This window comes from Pseudophryne corroboree, chromosome 4, assembly GCF_028390025.1.
Source record: "Pseudophryne corroboree isolate aPseCor3 chromosome 4, aPseCor3.hap2, whole genome shotgun sequence".
Taxonomy (NCBI): Eukaryota; Metazoa; Chordata; class Amphibia; order Anura; family Myobatrachidae; genus Pseudophryne; species Pseudophryne corroboree.
In genome coordinates this window covers 872,073,637-872,090,147 of record NC_086447.1, presented here as the reverse complement: position 1 = coordinate 872,090,147, position 16,511 = coordinate 872,073,637, and the positions used below count along the sequence as shown (strand labels likewise).

General features: G+C 44.4%; 1 protein-coding gene across 5 annotated transcripts in view; it reads right to left on the bottom strand.

Annotated features, from left to right (window-relative positions):
* Positions 1 to 282: 282 nt before the first annotated feature.
* TCTE1 (t-complex-associated-testis-expressed 1) overlaps positions 283 to 16,511 on the bottom strand; it is a 60,500-nt gene continuing 44,271 nt past the window's right edge. For all 5 annotated transcript variants that reach the window (XM_063918805.1, XM_063918806.1, XM_063918809.1 and 2 more), the window contains exons 3-5: positions 7,322 to 7,896; positions 2,660 to 3,109; positions 283 to 538 (exon numbers count right to left, since the gene is read on the bottom strand). In XM_063918805.1, coding sequence (XP_063774875.1) covers positions 368 to 538; positions 2,660 to 3,109; positions 7,322 to 7,896 — 1,196 coding nt within the window. In that variant the 3' untranslated portion in view covers positions 283 to 367. The remainder of the gene's footprint in view (positions 539 to 2,659; positions 3,110 to 7,321; positions 7,897 to 16,511) is intronic.

The window sequence follows — 16,511 nt, the reverse complement described above, 5'->3', positions numbered from 1 at the left end:
AAATCTGTCGGTATGTCGGCGGTCGGGATTCCGGCGCCGGTATGCTGGTCGCCGGGAGCCCAACCGCCGGCAAAGTGAAGACCACCCGCTGATTTATATCTGACTGTAATCATACCGGCTTCTATGACAATGGTTATTACCCACTATGATCCATCTACGTGACGTTTCTTGTGTCCATCCCTTTATTCCTATCTGATCTATCTGCTCCAGGTTAATCCAATCTCCCAGGGATGAAAGCCTCCTTCTGTATTATCTGGTAAGGTGATAAAGGGCCTCAGTGAGTAATATTGCATAAATGGTCTTTATTTGTGACTTTTGAAGTATTGGGTACAAGGTAACAGGTAGATCATTTACTGCTTATAGGTCATCATGTGGATACTTGTGTTTGCTGTGCCTGGAACCGGGCATGCTCCTGATTGTCCCTCAGAACCTGGTTAATGAAGAATTCACTCTCCTGCCCCACATCTGTGAGTCTCAGATCAAATTCCAACATGGTCTTGTTTAGTGACATGCCTTCCAAAAGCTGCTTCCCACCATCCTGAGGACAAAAGACACATGACAAGTGAGCACCCATGACCTAGGAGGACACGTTTCTCATGACAAAGGAGACCACACGAATTAGAACACAGGTGTCATAAAGAAAATGAGACCATGTAACGTACGACACCAGACAGTAGCAGTCACAAAGGTACCAAATGATAGAGGTCACATGACAAATAATTTAGGAGGCCACAGGACAGCTAAAACCATGTGACTTGGAAGGGCACGGGTCACATGACAAATGAGACAACATGAATAGTAGGACACAGACTGACACCATAACCTAGGACAACACATCACATCGGGACAACATTTCACATTAAAAAAAATGTCAGAAAGAGGCCTAATATTGGGGGTCATTCCGAGTTGTTCGCTCGCTAGCAGATTTTAGCTGCATTGCACACGCTAGGCCGCCGCCCTCTGAGAGTGTATCTTAGCTTAGCAGAATAGCGAACGAAAGATTAGCAGAATTGCGAATAGAAAATTCTTAGCAGTTTCTGAGTAGCTCGAGACTTACTCCTACACTGCGATCAGCTCAGCCCGTTTCGTTCCTGGTATGATGCCACAAACACGCCCTGCGTTCGGCCAGACACTCCCCCGTTTCTCCAGACACTCCCGCGTTTTTATCCTGCCATGCCTGCGTTTTTCCGCACACTCCCAGAAAACGGTCAGTTTCCGCCCAGATACACCCACTTCCTGTCAATCACACTCCGATCACTTCAACGATGAAAATTCTTCGTTCGGGCGTGAGTAAATCTACTAAGTTTTGTGCTAAAATACTTGCGCATTTTTGCCTTAATCGCTCCGTTGCGAAAATCGGTAACGAGTGAACAACTCGGAATGACCCCCCATTGTAAGGCATTTAAATGGGTCTCACATATAATGCACATGCTACATGTGTTGTTATTATGACACAGTGCTCCATGCACCTAAATCCAGTACATACATGTAACACCACATGATACATGAAACTCTTATGACCTAAACCAGAAGTCTCTAACCTTTGTATTATCACTATGACAATCCTCAATTTATCAACTCTTTCACAAACAGTTCTGTTTAAATAACAAGCTGATATCTGCTATTAAGTAATATAGCTGCCACCAGATGTGTTATATCAGTTTGTAATTGTGCACATCAGAAAGTATGGTGGACCATTAGGAAACTCAACTTACTGAACATTTAACTTGTGTAAATGATTCCAGGCCATTCTAACTGATCCATTTATAAAACATCCTTAGGGCATGCTATATGTCTGAAGCTCTGAGTACAATAAAGACAGAGGTCTTCTCTTCTCTGGAGGTAAGAGAATACCAGTGGTTCCCTGTGAGCTGTAATGCCAAACAGCGCCACTATAAACTGAGTGGCTGATACTGGTACTGCATCATGTGTTGGTTGTGGATTATTACATCTACACTAAAAATGTCTACCTTCAATAGGTCGACCACTAATGGTAGACATGCATTAGGTCGACAGGGTCAAAAGGTCGACATAAAATAGGTAGACAGTAGAAAAGGTTGACAGGGCCAACAAGGTCTAAAGATCGACATGGAAATGGTCGACACACACACAAAAAAAGATAGACACAATTTTACTTTTTTTGGGGGGGTTTTGTCACTTTTCTGCCACAAGCATGGCATCGCAATCGAAATTCAGGCATGGTGCCCGGCCGCGCTCAGCACAGGTTACTATTCCCAAAGTCCACGTGGATGGTAAAGTATAAAAAAATGGGCTGATTTTTTTAATTTTTTTTTTAAAACATGACACACCTGACCATTGTCATGTTGACCTTTTGACCCTATCGAACTTTTGACCCTGTCGACCTAATGCATGTCTATGCTATATGATGCAAAAGGAAAAGTCCAAACAGTATTCAAACAATATGCCCTTACAAGGACTAATTACTCAATCAAAGGGGTTGCAGATCTCTTGGGTTACAAGCATTTACAGACATTGCATGTGCTCTATTGCTGATATATAAACTATCCTCAGAGTAACATTGCATTATCCTTCCTGAAAGCCTGCCTGTTTGACCTCACATTACTCTAACTGCACTAGTGACAGAAATCTTCAAGCTGCGTAAGCCATGTCATAGAGAGAGGGAGAATCAGGACCATACCAGGCCGATGCGGTTGCAGGTGAGGCTGATGCTCCTTAGAGATGTATTCTGAGAGAGAACCTGCGAGAGAACGGTCACTGTTGGTTCAGACAGCTCATTGCTCCCCAGATGAAGATTTACAAGGCTTGTGTTCTGCAACAGAGCATTTAATAGAGCTTGTCCGCCCTCATCCCCAATGTGGTTGAGCCTGAGGTTCAGAGTGCTGAGGGTGTTGTTCCTGGACAGGGCATAAGCAATGGCCTGAGCTCCATGCGAACGCACGTTGTTGTTGCACAGGGTTAGAATCTGGAGTTGACTTTGGTTCAGCAATTTACCAACTGCACGGGCACCTCTGTCTGAGATCTGGTTGTGGGAAAGGTCCAGGTGGACCAGGGATGGGTGGTCCAGTAAACTTTTGATCAGAACACGTGCTCTGTCATCATCAACTTTACTTTTGTTAAGTTTGAAGACCTGTGAACAAATGATAAGAAATGAGAGAACATACTATTGCTGACTCAGAAGGCAGATACCTCATGCTAAATGTACTACTACACGGTGAACAATTTACACTACTTAACATCTATGCACCAAACTCACCTAATTTTACATTCTTTCAAACGATATCTAATTTGTTAATGCACCATGCCACACCTAACTTGGTTGTTGGAGGTGACATGAATTCACTCCATGATGCTGCCCTAGACCATTCTAAATCTCTAGTGAATTTGTCTCCTCACAACAAAGAAGGCATTTCTCTTTTATGTTCTCAACATTCTTTGGTGGATGTATGGAGACTCCAAAATGGCTCTAGCAGAGAGTATACATATCACTCACGAGTTCACGACACCTTTACGAGATTGGACTATATTCTACTAGATGAATCCTTGTACACACGGATTACCCGCACTTTTATAGATAATATTATAATTTCAGACCATGCCCCGATTCTATGTGATATAGAGAGGAGAAATCCTCACCATACATCTAAACTATGGCGCTTCCCAATGTACTTGTCGCAAAATGAAGACTTCCAAAAATATCTCAGAAATAATTGGCAGGCTTATGTCGATGACAACATACAACACTGGGACAATATAGTCTTATTTTGGGAAGCCTCGAAAGCAGTAATGCGAGGGCATATTATATCATATGTTGCTAAACGTAACAAAGACAAAAAAGAACAATTGCACTCTCTTACTGAAAGACTACGACACTCACATCAACAATACTTGCTCACTGAGACAGAGGAAAACAAATCCACATATCTACAAGAGAAGGGCATACTAGAAGCCTTTCTGTTGCAAGAAGCAAAACTTAAAACTGAATATAGGAAAAATCAATACTATCGCTGGGGTGGCAAATCTGGTTGACTTCTGGCCTTTATGGCAAAACAGCAAAAGAAAAAATGTTACATAACTAAATTATTAGACCAGAGTTCTGGAATACCTGTTACTTCTCACCCAGACATACTAAACTTACTAGAATCGTATTATTCTGACATATATAAAACTAGTGAGCCCAATCAAAAGAACATAGATGACTTTTTAGAAACAGTTGGGTTACCTAAATTAACGACAGAACAAAGGGAAGGCCTTAATGACTCAATCACAGAACGGGAAATTCTTGCCGCCATCGATTCCCTAAAATTAAACAAAGCACCAGGTCCGGACGGTTTAAACGCAAATTATTATAAACTGTTAAAAACCGAAATAGTCCCAACACTTTCTACTTTATTCCACCAAATCTTTAATGATAAGGTTTCTTACCCGTCATTCAATGAGGCCATAACAATACTGATACCTAAGCCAGGAAAAGATGTTTCTCTTATAGATTCGTACAGACCTATCGCATTATTAAATCAAGACTACAAGATTTTGACTAGAATATTGTCTACCAGGCTACAAAATTTAATGCCAACTCTCCTAACCCCACATCAATTAGGCTTCACATCAGGTCGTCACTCGGTCTTGGGGATTCGCTCAGCCATAGCGGTATTAGCATCCTCAGCAGCAAACATGACTTCTTCAACTATAATATTGAGTTTAGACACCGAAAAGGCCTTTGACAAAGTTTTATGGGAATATTTATTCAAAGTATTGGAATGTAGAGGCTTTGGAAATCTCTTTGTGGAGATGATTAAGTATTTTTACTTAGAACCCAGCACTAGATTGTTGATCAATGGCCTCCTCGGCAAACCGTTACAAATGCAGCGGGGGACACGTCAGGGTTGCCCACTGTCACCCTTGCTGTTCAACCTGGCGTTGGATCCTTTGTTACGTCACCTACAACAGTGGTCAACCTTTAGGGGGGCAAAAATTGGAAATCAGGAATTAAAATTACAGGCCTTTGCCGATGATTTAATACTTTTTGTCTCTAACCCTGAAGTGAGTTTGGAACCTTTGTTTAATAAACTCAATTATTTTGGCTCACTTTCGGGATTTCGGATTAATTTATCTAAGTCAAAGGCAATGGCTCTAGGCAATCATCCTTATACACCACCTAATTCTCTTGGAGGATTGCAGTGGACCTCTTCTCAGATACAATACCTGGGGATACATCTAACCAAAAACATTCACAACTTATACTATGCAAACATAACCCCACTTATTATACAAATTGAAGCAGAACTAGAAGGGTGGCAGCACCTTCAGCTTTCATACTTAGGAAGAGCCAATTTAATCAAACTCATCACTTTCCCAAAATTATTATACCCGCTGCAAGTTCTCCCACTCATACTCACTTTATCTGATGGAAAAAAAATTGTGGAATTGTTCAGAAAATTCATCTGGTCCAAGAAAAGACCAAGGATCAGCCTAAAAATACTACAAAAGACTAGAGAAGAGGGTGGAATAAACTTCCCCAATATTAAATTGTATAATCAGGCGGCCACATGTCGATATATTAAAGACTGGCTCCATGGGAGAGATCAATATGCAAATTGTACACTTGAAAAACAGTTTCTTTCCAACCTAGACTTGACCTGCTTTTTACACCTACCCAAACATGAGATTCCTACCCACATACTAGACAATCCCTTACTCATGTCGACATGGTCAACATGGCACACAATACGTAATAAAGCTAAACTTCACACTCTATATTCTTTGCATCTTCCCTTTTTAGGTAACGCAAGCTTCCAGCATGGTTTAGCAACGCAACCATTTAGATCGTGGCAGGAACAGGGAATACGCTCAGTCAGACACCTTACAAATTTGGACACAAAAAAACCTCTTACTTACGCACAAGCAAAATCTCGTTATGACTTTCTACCAGTGTGCAATTTGGCCTTTCTCCAGGCACAACATTACACTAATAAAGTGCTTACATTTCTGAGTGCGGGAGACTGGTGTAATTCGCTTGATGATGCCTTCCTAAATGTGAGCTATTCCACAAAGGCCATAGCTTACTTTTACAAAATATTACGGCTGCCTTATCACACTGGTGAATTTCAAACGGGTATTACAAAATGGCTAGCACATTTCCCCAACTTGAAGGAAGAGGACATTTTGAAAACTCTATTATACTCTATTAAAACCATTTCAGCAACATCCTACAAGGACATGTTTTTTAAAATATTCTATAGAGGGTACCTATCTCCCCATCGTTGCAATTTAATTGGCATGAGTACTACATCTGTTTGCCATAAATGTGCATGCCCTCAAGCAACCTTATACCATTGTCTGTGGGAATGTCCCATGATTCAGCGTTTCTGGATGACGATAAGACAATTTGCAGTTGAACACCTGGTGAACTTTCTATTATTGACCCCAGAATGGGCAATTCTTGGATTTCTGCCTAACACTCCAAAAATTTCAGTGGGTTGCAAGAAATTATTGCTGTTTGTTTCTTCGGTAGCCAGAAAATGCATATTACAGCAATGGATCTCTCCCACACCCCCGTCCCTCACCATGTTTAAAGAAAAATTATTTCAAATATTTAAACTTGAGTGGACTGAAACCACATTACATAAAGACTCCCAACTGGGAAACTTCTTTGCAGTATGGGAAAGTTACATAGACACTTTACCCATCGAAACTAGACAACAAATACATAAATGTTTTCGCATGACTGTCTGGTATGAGACTAGATTATTCATGCATGATCCACCGGTCACTTTGAGTTGAGGGACCACGGAGGACTTGGACGCGTGTGGCTTTACCCCCCCCCCCCCCCCCCCCTTCCCCCTACTCTTCTTCTCTCTCTTTGCCCTCTCTCCCTTCTTTCCTTCTCTCCCTGTTTTTTTTTTTTCCACTTCAATTTAACTAGACCTTGAGTTGCAATTATCTATTGTATGCCATTAAGTCGCAACAAAACCCATCAGGAGAATGTACAAGTTAAACATGACTTGGGGTTTGTTTTTGTTTTTGTTTTTGTTTTGGACCTTTGATGTCAATGATATACCTTTACCTCATAAAAATCACTTTGTATATACATATTGTCATATCAATGGTGGAAAATGTATGAAAAGGTGTACAATGGATGATAATGTTACCTTTTGTTATCACGAACTGTACAATTTACAATAAAAACATTTTTGAAAAAAAAAAAAGAAATGAGAGAACATGAAATATCAGACTATCTGGTTTGCATCCCCCTTCCTGTGGGTGAATCGGACCTTTTTGCCAGTAATGGACAATTTATTCTACAGAAAGTGAAGTAAGCCTATCTTTCCTGATCATTTACCTTCAGATTCCTGAATGTCTTGAATGTGTTGGCGAGCAAAGAGCAGTCCCGTTTTGTGAACCTGAAGAGGTTCCACTCAAAGTTCATGCCGCAGCCTTTCACCCCATACACAAGGTGTAGCTCTTCCAAGCCAGACAGAGAAGAGGCAACTAGGTTTAGATCAAAGTGGTCCATGGACGGCAGTTCCCCACCAGTATCGCTTTCTGAATCCGAAATCTCATCGACTTCATCATCCTTTTTCTTCTCCAACTTCACAGGTGGCAGCAGCTGTCGAATCTCCAGTTTCTTTATATAGTCCTTGCTAAATTCTGCAATCTCACAGATGGGTCCTGTATCTGTCACATCTGGAATAAAGCGCTCAATGAGGTTCTCCAGGTGTCGCTCAAAGAACAGCCTCTTCCAACTGGACCCATATTGGGAGATGTCGCAGACTGGCCAGCGCTCTGAGCAGCAACGTCTCCAGTAATCCTCGTAGGTGATGAGGTTGACAGTCACTTGGAGGGGTAGCGAGGTGGAGATTAGGTCCAGAACCTTGGATTTGTGCTTTGGAAGCAATTTTTCCAGAATAGGGTTATCTGTGGGGCATAAACATATGGACTTATACCCAGAACATGACGCATTTATGGTAGAATTCACTGAAAGGTAAATACTGAATTTAATTTAATACATTTAATCCTTCAGTGACAGAAGGTGGCACCCAGCTGCGGGCCTTCAAAGGGAAATCCATGGCTGGATGTGTGACAACTATTGGTTGGATACATAAGCTTGTGTCCACCATGTAGGAATTCATGATATAAAAGTATATATTACGTTTAAATGGCAGAGAGTACTTATGAGGGCACATTGCACTACATACTAGGACAACATTGGGTAATGCAATGAGTGTGCCCCTGATATAAGGAGCAGATCTGACTGCACAGTGCGTCATAGTCACAATTGTTGCTTTACATAAAGATGCCCAATCACGCTCCGCCTAGGCAGACATCCAGCTGTACTTCCAAGCATTTCTGAGCGATAATGCTTCAGTTTTACACTGACAACACAGACTTTACACTGAAGCGGCTACAATTATTATTCCTCTACCTAATGGGCCTGATTCAGTGATGGACCTTGCTGCATCCGTTCTGGCATCTGTTGGCAGAGTTGCAGCAGCGATAACATGCAGATGCCACTATCAGCCTCCCCCTTGTGTACAAGCGTGTAGCTGAATGTGTAAGCACTGAGGCTCCCACTTTCTGCACCTGTGCGTACTGTGACACCGCCGGTGATACGTGCCACGCCACATTCAGTGCACCATCGGTTGCAGCATCCCTATAGGGCCCTACACACTGGCCGAATTTTTGAAAGATATGAACGATCTCGTTCATAAATGAACGAGAACTCGTTTATATCTTTCAGTGTGGAGACTCCAGCGATGAACGATGCGCGGCCCCGCGCTCGTTCATCGCTGGTCTCCCGTCGGCTGTGCATGCAGGCCAATATGGACGATCTCGTCCATATTTGCCTGCACTTCAATGCAGCCGCGTGACGGGGGGAGTGAAGAAACTTCACTCCCCCCGTCACTGCCCCCCCCCGCCGCCGGGTCGCTCGTCGGCCGTATCCGCCGTCGGGCAGCTCGGCGTTGGGTCGGCCAGTGAGTAGGGCCCTTAAGGCAGGCCAATTTCTTCGTCTCAACTTGGCCTCTGTGGAAGCAGCTGTGCACCTGAGTAAGCAGCCGCTTGCTCCGACACGCCCATGAGATGGACTACTTTTGCATTCACTTCTGGCCACCTCCCAGTCACTGCTCATCGCTTTGCCATCCGATTTCTGATACTGTCTGAGCAATAGCAGCTTTGTATGTACACTCAGGGTAACACTTGTGCCGCAGGACCCAGCATGTGCTGTAACAAATAATCATACAACTGAGGGCCGGGATGTCCATCTGGCACTTCTGCCAATTACCAGGAGGGCCAATGGGCTGCTGAGAGAGACCCGGCTGGCCAAGCAGCTCAGCCTCTCGGCACTCTGCTTGGCTGCCTGGCTCTATTAGAAAGGGGCTGGCCAAGCAGCTCCACCTACCTCCCAACGCTCTGCTCGTTCCGCCTCACATAGACAGACGGGGCTGTATCGCTAGGCCAGAACCCCATTACTCGTGGCACACCCCTGTGAGCAGTAACTACACCACCTTTTTGGTTGCCCCAGTCCGTCCCTGGCTCAACTAAATGAACAAGGGCATTGCACTTGCCAGGAAAAACGCAGACGTGGCTGGGCGAACGCAGGGCGTGTTCGTGACGTCAAAACAGGAACTGAACAGTCTGAAGTGATCGCAAGCGCTGAGTAGGTCTGAAGCTACTCTGAAACTGCACAAAAAAACTTTGTAGCCGCTCTGCGATCCTTCCGTTCGCACTTCTGCTAAGCTAAAATACACTCCCAGAGGGCGGCGGCTTAGCGTTTGCACGGCTGCTACAAACTGCTAGCGAGCGATCAACTCGGAAATGACCACCATAATGAGATCTAATGTGTCTCCTTATATACAATGCTAACCACTATGTCACTATATACTGTATATGGGGGGTAATTCCAAGTTGATCGCAGCAGGAAATTTTTTAGCAGTTGGGCAAAACCATGGCCCTCATTCCGAGTTGTTCGCTCGGTAAAAATCTTCGCATCGCAGCGATTTTCCGCTTAATGCGCATGCGCAATGTTCGCACTGCGACTGCGCCAAGTAAATTTGCTATGCAGTTAGGAATTTTACTCACGGCTTTTTCATCGTTCTGGCGATCGTAATGTGATTGACAGGAAATGGGTGTTACTGGGCGGAAACAGGCCGTTTTATGGGCGTGTGGGAAAAAACGCTACCGTTTCCGGAAAAAACGCAGGAGTGGCCGGAGAAACGGAGGAGTGTCTGGGCGAACGCTGGGTGTGTTTGTGACGTCAAACCAGGAACGACAAGCACTGAACTGATCGCAGATGCCGAGTAAGTCTGAAGCTACTCAGAAACTGCTACGAGGTGTGTAATCGCAATATTGCGAATACATCGTTCGCAATTTTAAGATGCTAAGATTCACTCCCAGTAGGCGGCGGCTTAGCATGAGCAAATCTGCTAAAATCCGCTTGCGAGCGAACAACTCTGAATGACCTCCCATGTGCACTGCAGGGGGGGCAGATATAACATGTGCAGAGAGAGTTAGATTTGAGTGGGTTATTTTGTTTCTGTGCAGGGTAAATACTGGCTGCTTTATTTTTACACTGCAATTTAGATTGCAGATAGAACTCACCCCACCCAAATGTAACTCTCTCTGCACATGTTATATCTGCCTCCCATGCAGTGCACATGGTTTTGCCCATCTGCTAACAGAAATCCTGCTGCGATCAACTCAGAATGACCCCCATAATGCTACCCACTGCACATGTTATCTATGACTAGCACTAGGGACTCGTCATTCCCCTGGTCACTAGCTGCTGTGCCCTCTCACAGACCAATAATAAGTATCAGCCAGCCGGGTGTGGATCATTAGATCTACAGTGTCTGGGTCGACAATGTTTAGGTCGACCACTATAAGTCGACAGTCACTAGGTCGACAGGGTTTGAAGGTCGACATTTTCTAGGTCGACAGGTCAAAAGGTCGACATGAGTCACTTCAGACTGGATCCCCAGCCACACTATGAGATAAATTTACTAAAGTGGACAATAGCTGTTGCCTATAGCAAAAAATCTGATTCTAGCTATTACTTTCTAGAAGGTGCTAGATAAATAAGTAGAATCTGATTGGTTGCTATGAGCAACATCTCTGCTTCTATTAACACGCACTTCTACACGTGCAATAAGTTATTTCAGACTGCTCACCATGCATACACACCATGATGGAGGATAACACAGAGGCCGGTTCACGCCATGCGTGGCCGGATCTCTCCGTCCACGAAGTGGGTATATCTGGGTGGCTATTGTGCAAGTGCATGGAAAAGATCTGTGCGCTACTGTGCGAGTGCATGGAAAAGATCTGTGCGCTATTGTGCGAGTGCATGGAAAAGATCTGTGCGCTATTGTGCGAGTGCATGGAAAAGATCAGTGTGCTATAGTGCGAGTGCATGGAAAAGATCTGTGCGCTATTGTGCGAGTGCATGGAAAAGATCTGTGCGCTATTGTGCGAGTGCATGAAAAAGATCTGTACGCTAGTGTGCGAGTACATGGAAAAGATCTGTGCGCTATTGTGCGAGTGCATGGAAAAGATCTGTGCAATATTATGCGAGTGCATGTAAAAGATCTGTGCGATATTGTGCGAGTGCATGGAAAAGATCTGTGCGATATTGTGCGAGTGCATGGAAAAGATCTGTGCGATATTGTGCGAGTACATGGAAAAGATCTGTGCGCTATTGTGCGAGTGCATGGAAAAGATCTGTGCGCTATTGTGCGAGTACATGGAAAAGATCAGTGTGCTATAGTGCGAGTGCATGGAAAAGATCTGTGCGCTATTATGTGAGTGAATTGAAAAGATCTGTGCGCTATTGTGCGAGTACACGGAAAATATCTGTGCGCTATAGTGAGAGTGCATGGAAAAGATCTGTGCGCTATTGTGCGAGTGCATGGAAAAGATCTGTGCGCTATTGTGCGAGTGCATGGAAAAGATCTGTGCGATATTGTGCGAGTGCATGAAAAAGATCTGTACGCTAGTGTGCGAGTACATGGAAAAGATCTGTGCGCTATTGTGCGATTGCATGGAAAAGATCAGTGTGCTATAGTGAGAGTGCATGGAAAAGATCTGTGCGCTATTGTGCGAGTGCATGGAAAAGATCTGTGCGCTATTGTGCGAGTGCATGGAAAAGATCTGTGCAATATTATGCGAGTGCATGAAAAAGATCTGTGCAATATTATGCGAGTGCATGAAAAAGATCTGTACGCTAGTGTGCGAGTACATGGAAAAGATCTGTGCGATATTGTGCGAGTGCATGGAAAAGATCAGTGTGCTATTGTGCGAGTGCATGGAAAAGATCTGTGCAATATTATGCGAGTGCATGGAAAAGATCTGTGCGATATATTGTGCGAGTGCATGGAAAAGATCTGTGCGATATTGTGCGAGTGCATGGAAAAGATCTGTGCGCTATTGTGCGAGTACATGGAAAAGATCTGTGCGATATTGTGCGAGTACATGGAAAAGATCTGTGCGCTATTGTGCGAGTGCATGGAAAAGATCAGTGTGCTATAGTGCGAGTGCATGGAAAAGATCTGTGCGCTATTATGTGAGTGAATTGAAAAGATCTGTGCGATATTGTGCGAGAGCATGGAAATGATCTGTACGCTAGTGTGCGAGTACATGGAAAAGATCTGTGCGCTATTGTGCGAGTGCATGAAAAAGATCTGTGCAATATTATGCGAGTGCATGAAAAAGATCTGTACGCTAGTGTGCGAGTACATGGAAAAGATCTGTGCGATATTGTGCGAGTGCATGGAAAAGGTCAGTGTGCTATTGTGCGAGTGCATGGAAAAGATCTGTGCAATATTATGTGAGTGAATTGAAAAGATCTGTGCGATATTGTGCGAGTGCATGGAAATGATCTGTACGCTAGTGTGCGAGTACATGGAAAAGATCTGTGCGCTATTGTGCGAGTGCATGGAAAAGATCAGTGTGCTATAGTGCGAGTGCATGGAAAAGATCTGTGCGATAGTGTGCGAGTGCATGGAAAAGATCAGTGTGCTATTGTGCGAGTGCATGGAAAAGATCTGTGCGCTATTGTGCGAGTGCATGGAAAAGATCTGTGCGCTATTGTGCGAGTGCATGGAAAAGATCTGTGCGCTATTGTGCGAGTGCATGGAAAAGATCTGTGCGATATTGTGCGAGTGCATGGAAAAGATCAGTGTGCTATAGTGCGAGTGCATGGAAAAGATCTGTACGCTATTGTGCGAGTGCATGGAAAAGATCTGTGCGCTATTGTGCGAGTGCATGGAAAAGATCAGTGTGCTATAGTGCGAGTGCATGGAAAAGATCTGTGCGCTATTGTGCGAGAGCATGGAAATGATCTGTACGCTAGTGTGCGAGTACATGGAAAAGATCTGTGCGCTATTGTGCGAGTGCATGGAAAAGATCAGTGTGCTATTGTGCGAGTGCATGGAAAAGATCAGTGTGCTATAGTGCGAGTGCATGGAAAAGATCAGTGTGCTATAGTGAGAGTGCATGGAAAAGATCTGTGCGCTATTGTGCGAGTGCATGGAAAAGATCTGTGCGCTATTGTGCGAGTGCATGGAAAAGATCAGTGTGCTATAGTGCGAGTGCATGGAAAAGATCTGTGCGCTATTGTGCGAGAGCATGGAAAAGATCTGTGCAATATTATGCGAGTGCATGAAAAAGATCTGTACGCTAGTGTGCGAGTACATGGAAAAGATCTGTGCGATATTGTGCGAGTGCATGGAAAAGATCAGTGTGCTATTGTGCGAGTGCATGGAAAAAGATCTGTGTGCTATAGTGCGAGTGCATGAAAAAGATCTGTACGCTAGTGTGCGAGTACATGGAAAAGATCTGTGCGCTATTGTGCGAGTGCATGGAAAAGATCTGTGCAATATTATGCGAGTGCATGAAAAAGATCTGTGCGATATTGTGCGAGTGCATGGAAAAGATCAGTGTGCTATTGTGCGAGTGCATGGAAAAGATCTGTGCAATATTATGCGAGTGCATGGAAAAGATCTGTGCGATATTGTGCGAGTGCATGGAAAAGATCTGTGCGATATTGTGCGAGTGCATGGAAAAGATCTGTGCGATATTGTGCGAGTGCATGGAAAAGATCAGTGTGCTATTGTGCGAGTGCATGGAAAAGATCTGTGCAATATTATGCGAGTGCATGGAAAAGATCTGTGCAATATTGTGCGAGTGCATGGAAAAGATCTGTGCGATATTGTGCGAGTACATGGAAAAGATCTGTGCGCTATTGTGCGAGTGCATGGAAAAGATCAGTGTGCTATAGTGCGAGTGCATGGAAAAGATCTGTGCGCTATTGTGCGAGTGCATGGAAAAGATCTGTGCGCTATTGTGCGAGTGCATGGAAAAGATCTGTGCGATATTGTGCGAGTGCATGGAAAAGATCAGTGTGCTATAGTGCGAGTGCATGGAAAAGATCTGTGCGCTATTATGTGAGTGAATTGAAAAGATCTGTGCGCTATTGTGCGAGAGCATGGAAATGATCTGTACGCTAGTGTGCGAGTACATGGAAAAGATCTGTGCGCTATTGTGCGAGTGCATGGAAAAGATCAGTGTGCTATAGTGAGAGTGCATGGAAAAGATCTGTGCGCTATTGTGCGAGTGCATGGAAAAGATCTGTGCGCTATTGTGCGAGAGCATGGAAAAGATCTGTGCGCTATTGTGCGAGTGCATGGAAAAGATCTGTGCAATATTATGCGAGTGCATGAAAAAGATCTGTACGCTAGTGTGCGAGTACATGGAAAAGATCTGTGCGATATTGTGCGAGTGCATGGAAAAGATCAGTGCGCTATTGTGCGAGAGCATGGAAAAGATCAGTGTGCTATAGTGCGAGTGCATGGAAAAGATCTGTGCAATATTATGCGAGTGCATGGAAAAGATCTGTGCGCTATTGTGCGAGTACATGGAAAAGATCTGTGCGCTATTGTGCGAGTGCATGGAAAAGATCTGTGCGCTATTGTGCGAGTGCATGGAAAAGATCAGTGTGCTATAGTGCGAGTGCATGGAAAAGATCAGTGTGCTATAGTGCGAGTGCATGGAAAAGATCAGTGTGCTATAGTGCGAGTGCATGGAAAAGATCTGTGCGCTATTGTGCGAGTGCATGGAAAAGATCTGTGCGCTATTGTGCGAGTGCATGGAAAAGATCTGTGTGATATTGTGCGAGAGCATGGAAATGATCTGTGTGATATTGTGCGAGTACATGGAAAAGATCTGTGCGATATTGTGCGAGTGCATGAAAAAGATCTGTACGCTAGTGTGCGAGTACATGGAAAAGATCTGTGCGCTATTGTGCGAGTGCATGGAAAAGATCTGTGCGATATTGTGCGAGTACATGGAAAAGATCTGTGCGCTATTGTGCGAGTGCATGGAAAAGATCTGTGCGCTATTATGTGAGTGAATTGAAAAGATCTGTGCGATATTGTGCGAGAGCATGGAAAAGATCTGTGCGATATTGTGCGAGTGCATGAAAAAGATCTGTACGCTAGTGTGCGAGTACATGGAAAAGATCTGTGCGCTATTGTGCGAGTGAATGGAAAAGATCAGTGTGCTATAGTGCGAGTGCATGGAAAAGATCTGTGCGCTATTGTGCGAGTGCATGGAAAAATAAGATTTTACTTACCGATAAATCTATTTCTCGTAGTCCGTAGTGGATGCTGGGGACTCCGTCAGGACCATGGGGATTAGCGGCTCCGCAGGAGACAGGGCACAAAAATAAAGCTTTAGGATCAGGTGGTGTGCACTGGCTCCTCCCCCTATGACCCTCCTCCAAGCCTCAGTTAGGATACTGTGCCCGGACGAGCGTACACAATAAGGAAGGATTTTGAATCCCGGGTAAGACTCATACCAGCCACACCAATCACACCGTACAACTTGTGATCTGAACCCAGTTAACAGTATGACAAACGTAGGAGCCTCTGAACAGACGGCTCACAACAATAACAACCCGATTTTTTTGTAACAATAACTATGTACAAGTATTGCAGACAATCCGCACTTGGGATGGGCGCCCAGCATCCACTACGGACTACGAGAAATAGATTTATCGGTAAGTAAAATCTTATTTTCTCTGACGTCCTAGTGGATGCTGGGGACTCCGTCAGGACCATGGGGATTATACCAAAGCTCCCAAACGGGCGGGAGAGTGCGGATGACTCTGCAGCACCGAATGAGAGAACTCCAGGTCCTCTTTAGCCAGGGTATCAAATTTGTAGAATTTTACAAACGTGTTCTCCCCCGACCACGTAGCTGCTCGGCAGAGTTGTAATGCCGAGACCCCTCGGGCAGCCGCCCAGGATGAGCCCACCTTCCTTGTGGAATGGCCTTGACAGATTTAGGCTGTGGCAGGCCTGCCACAGAATGTGCAAGTTGAATTGTGCTACAAATCCAACGAGCAATCGTCTGCTTAGAAGCAGGAGCACCCAGCTTGTTGGGTGCATACAGTATAAACAGCGAGTCAGATTTTCTGACTCCAGCCGTCCTTGAAATATATATTTTCAATGCCCTGACAACGTCCAGCAACTTGG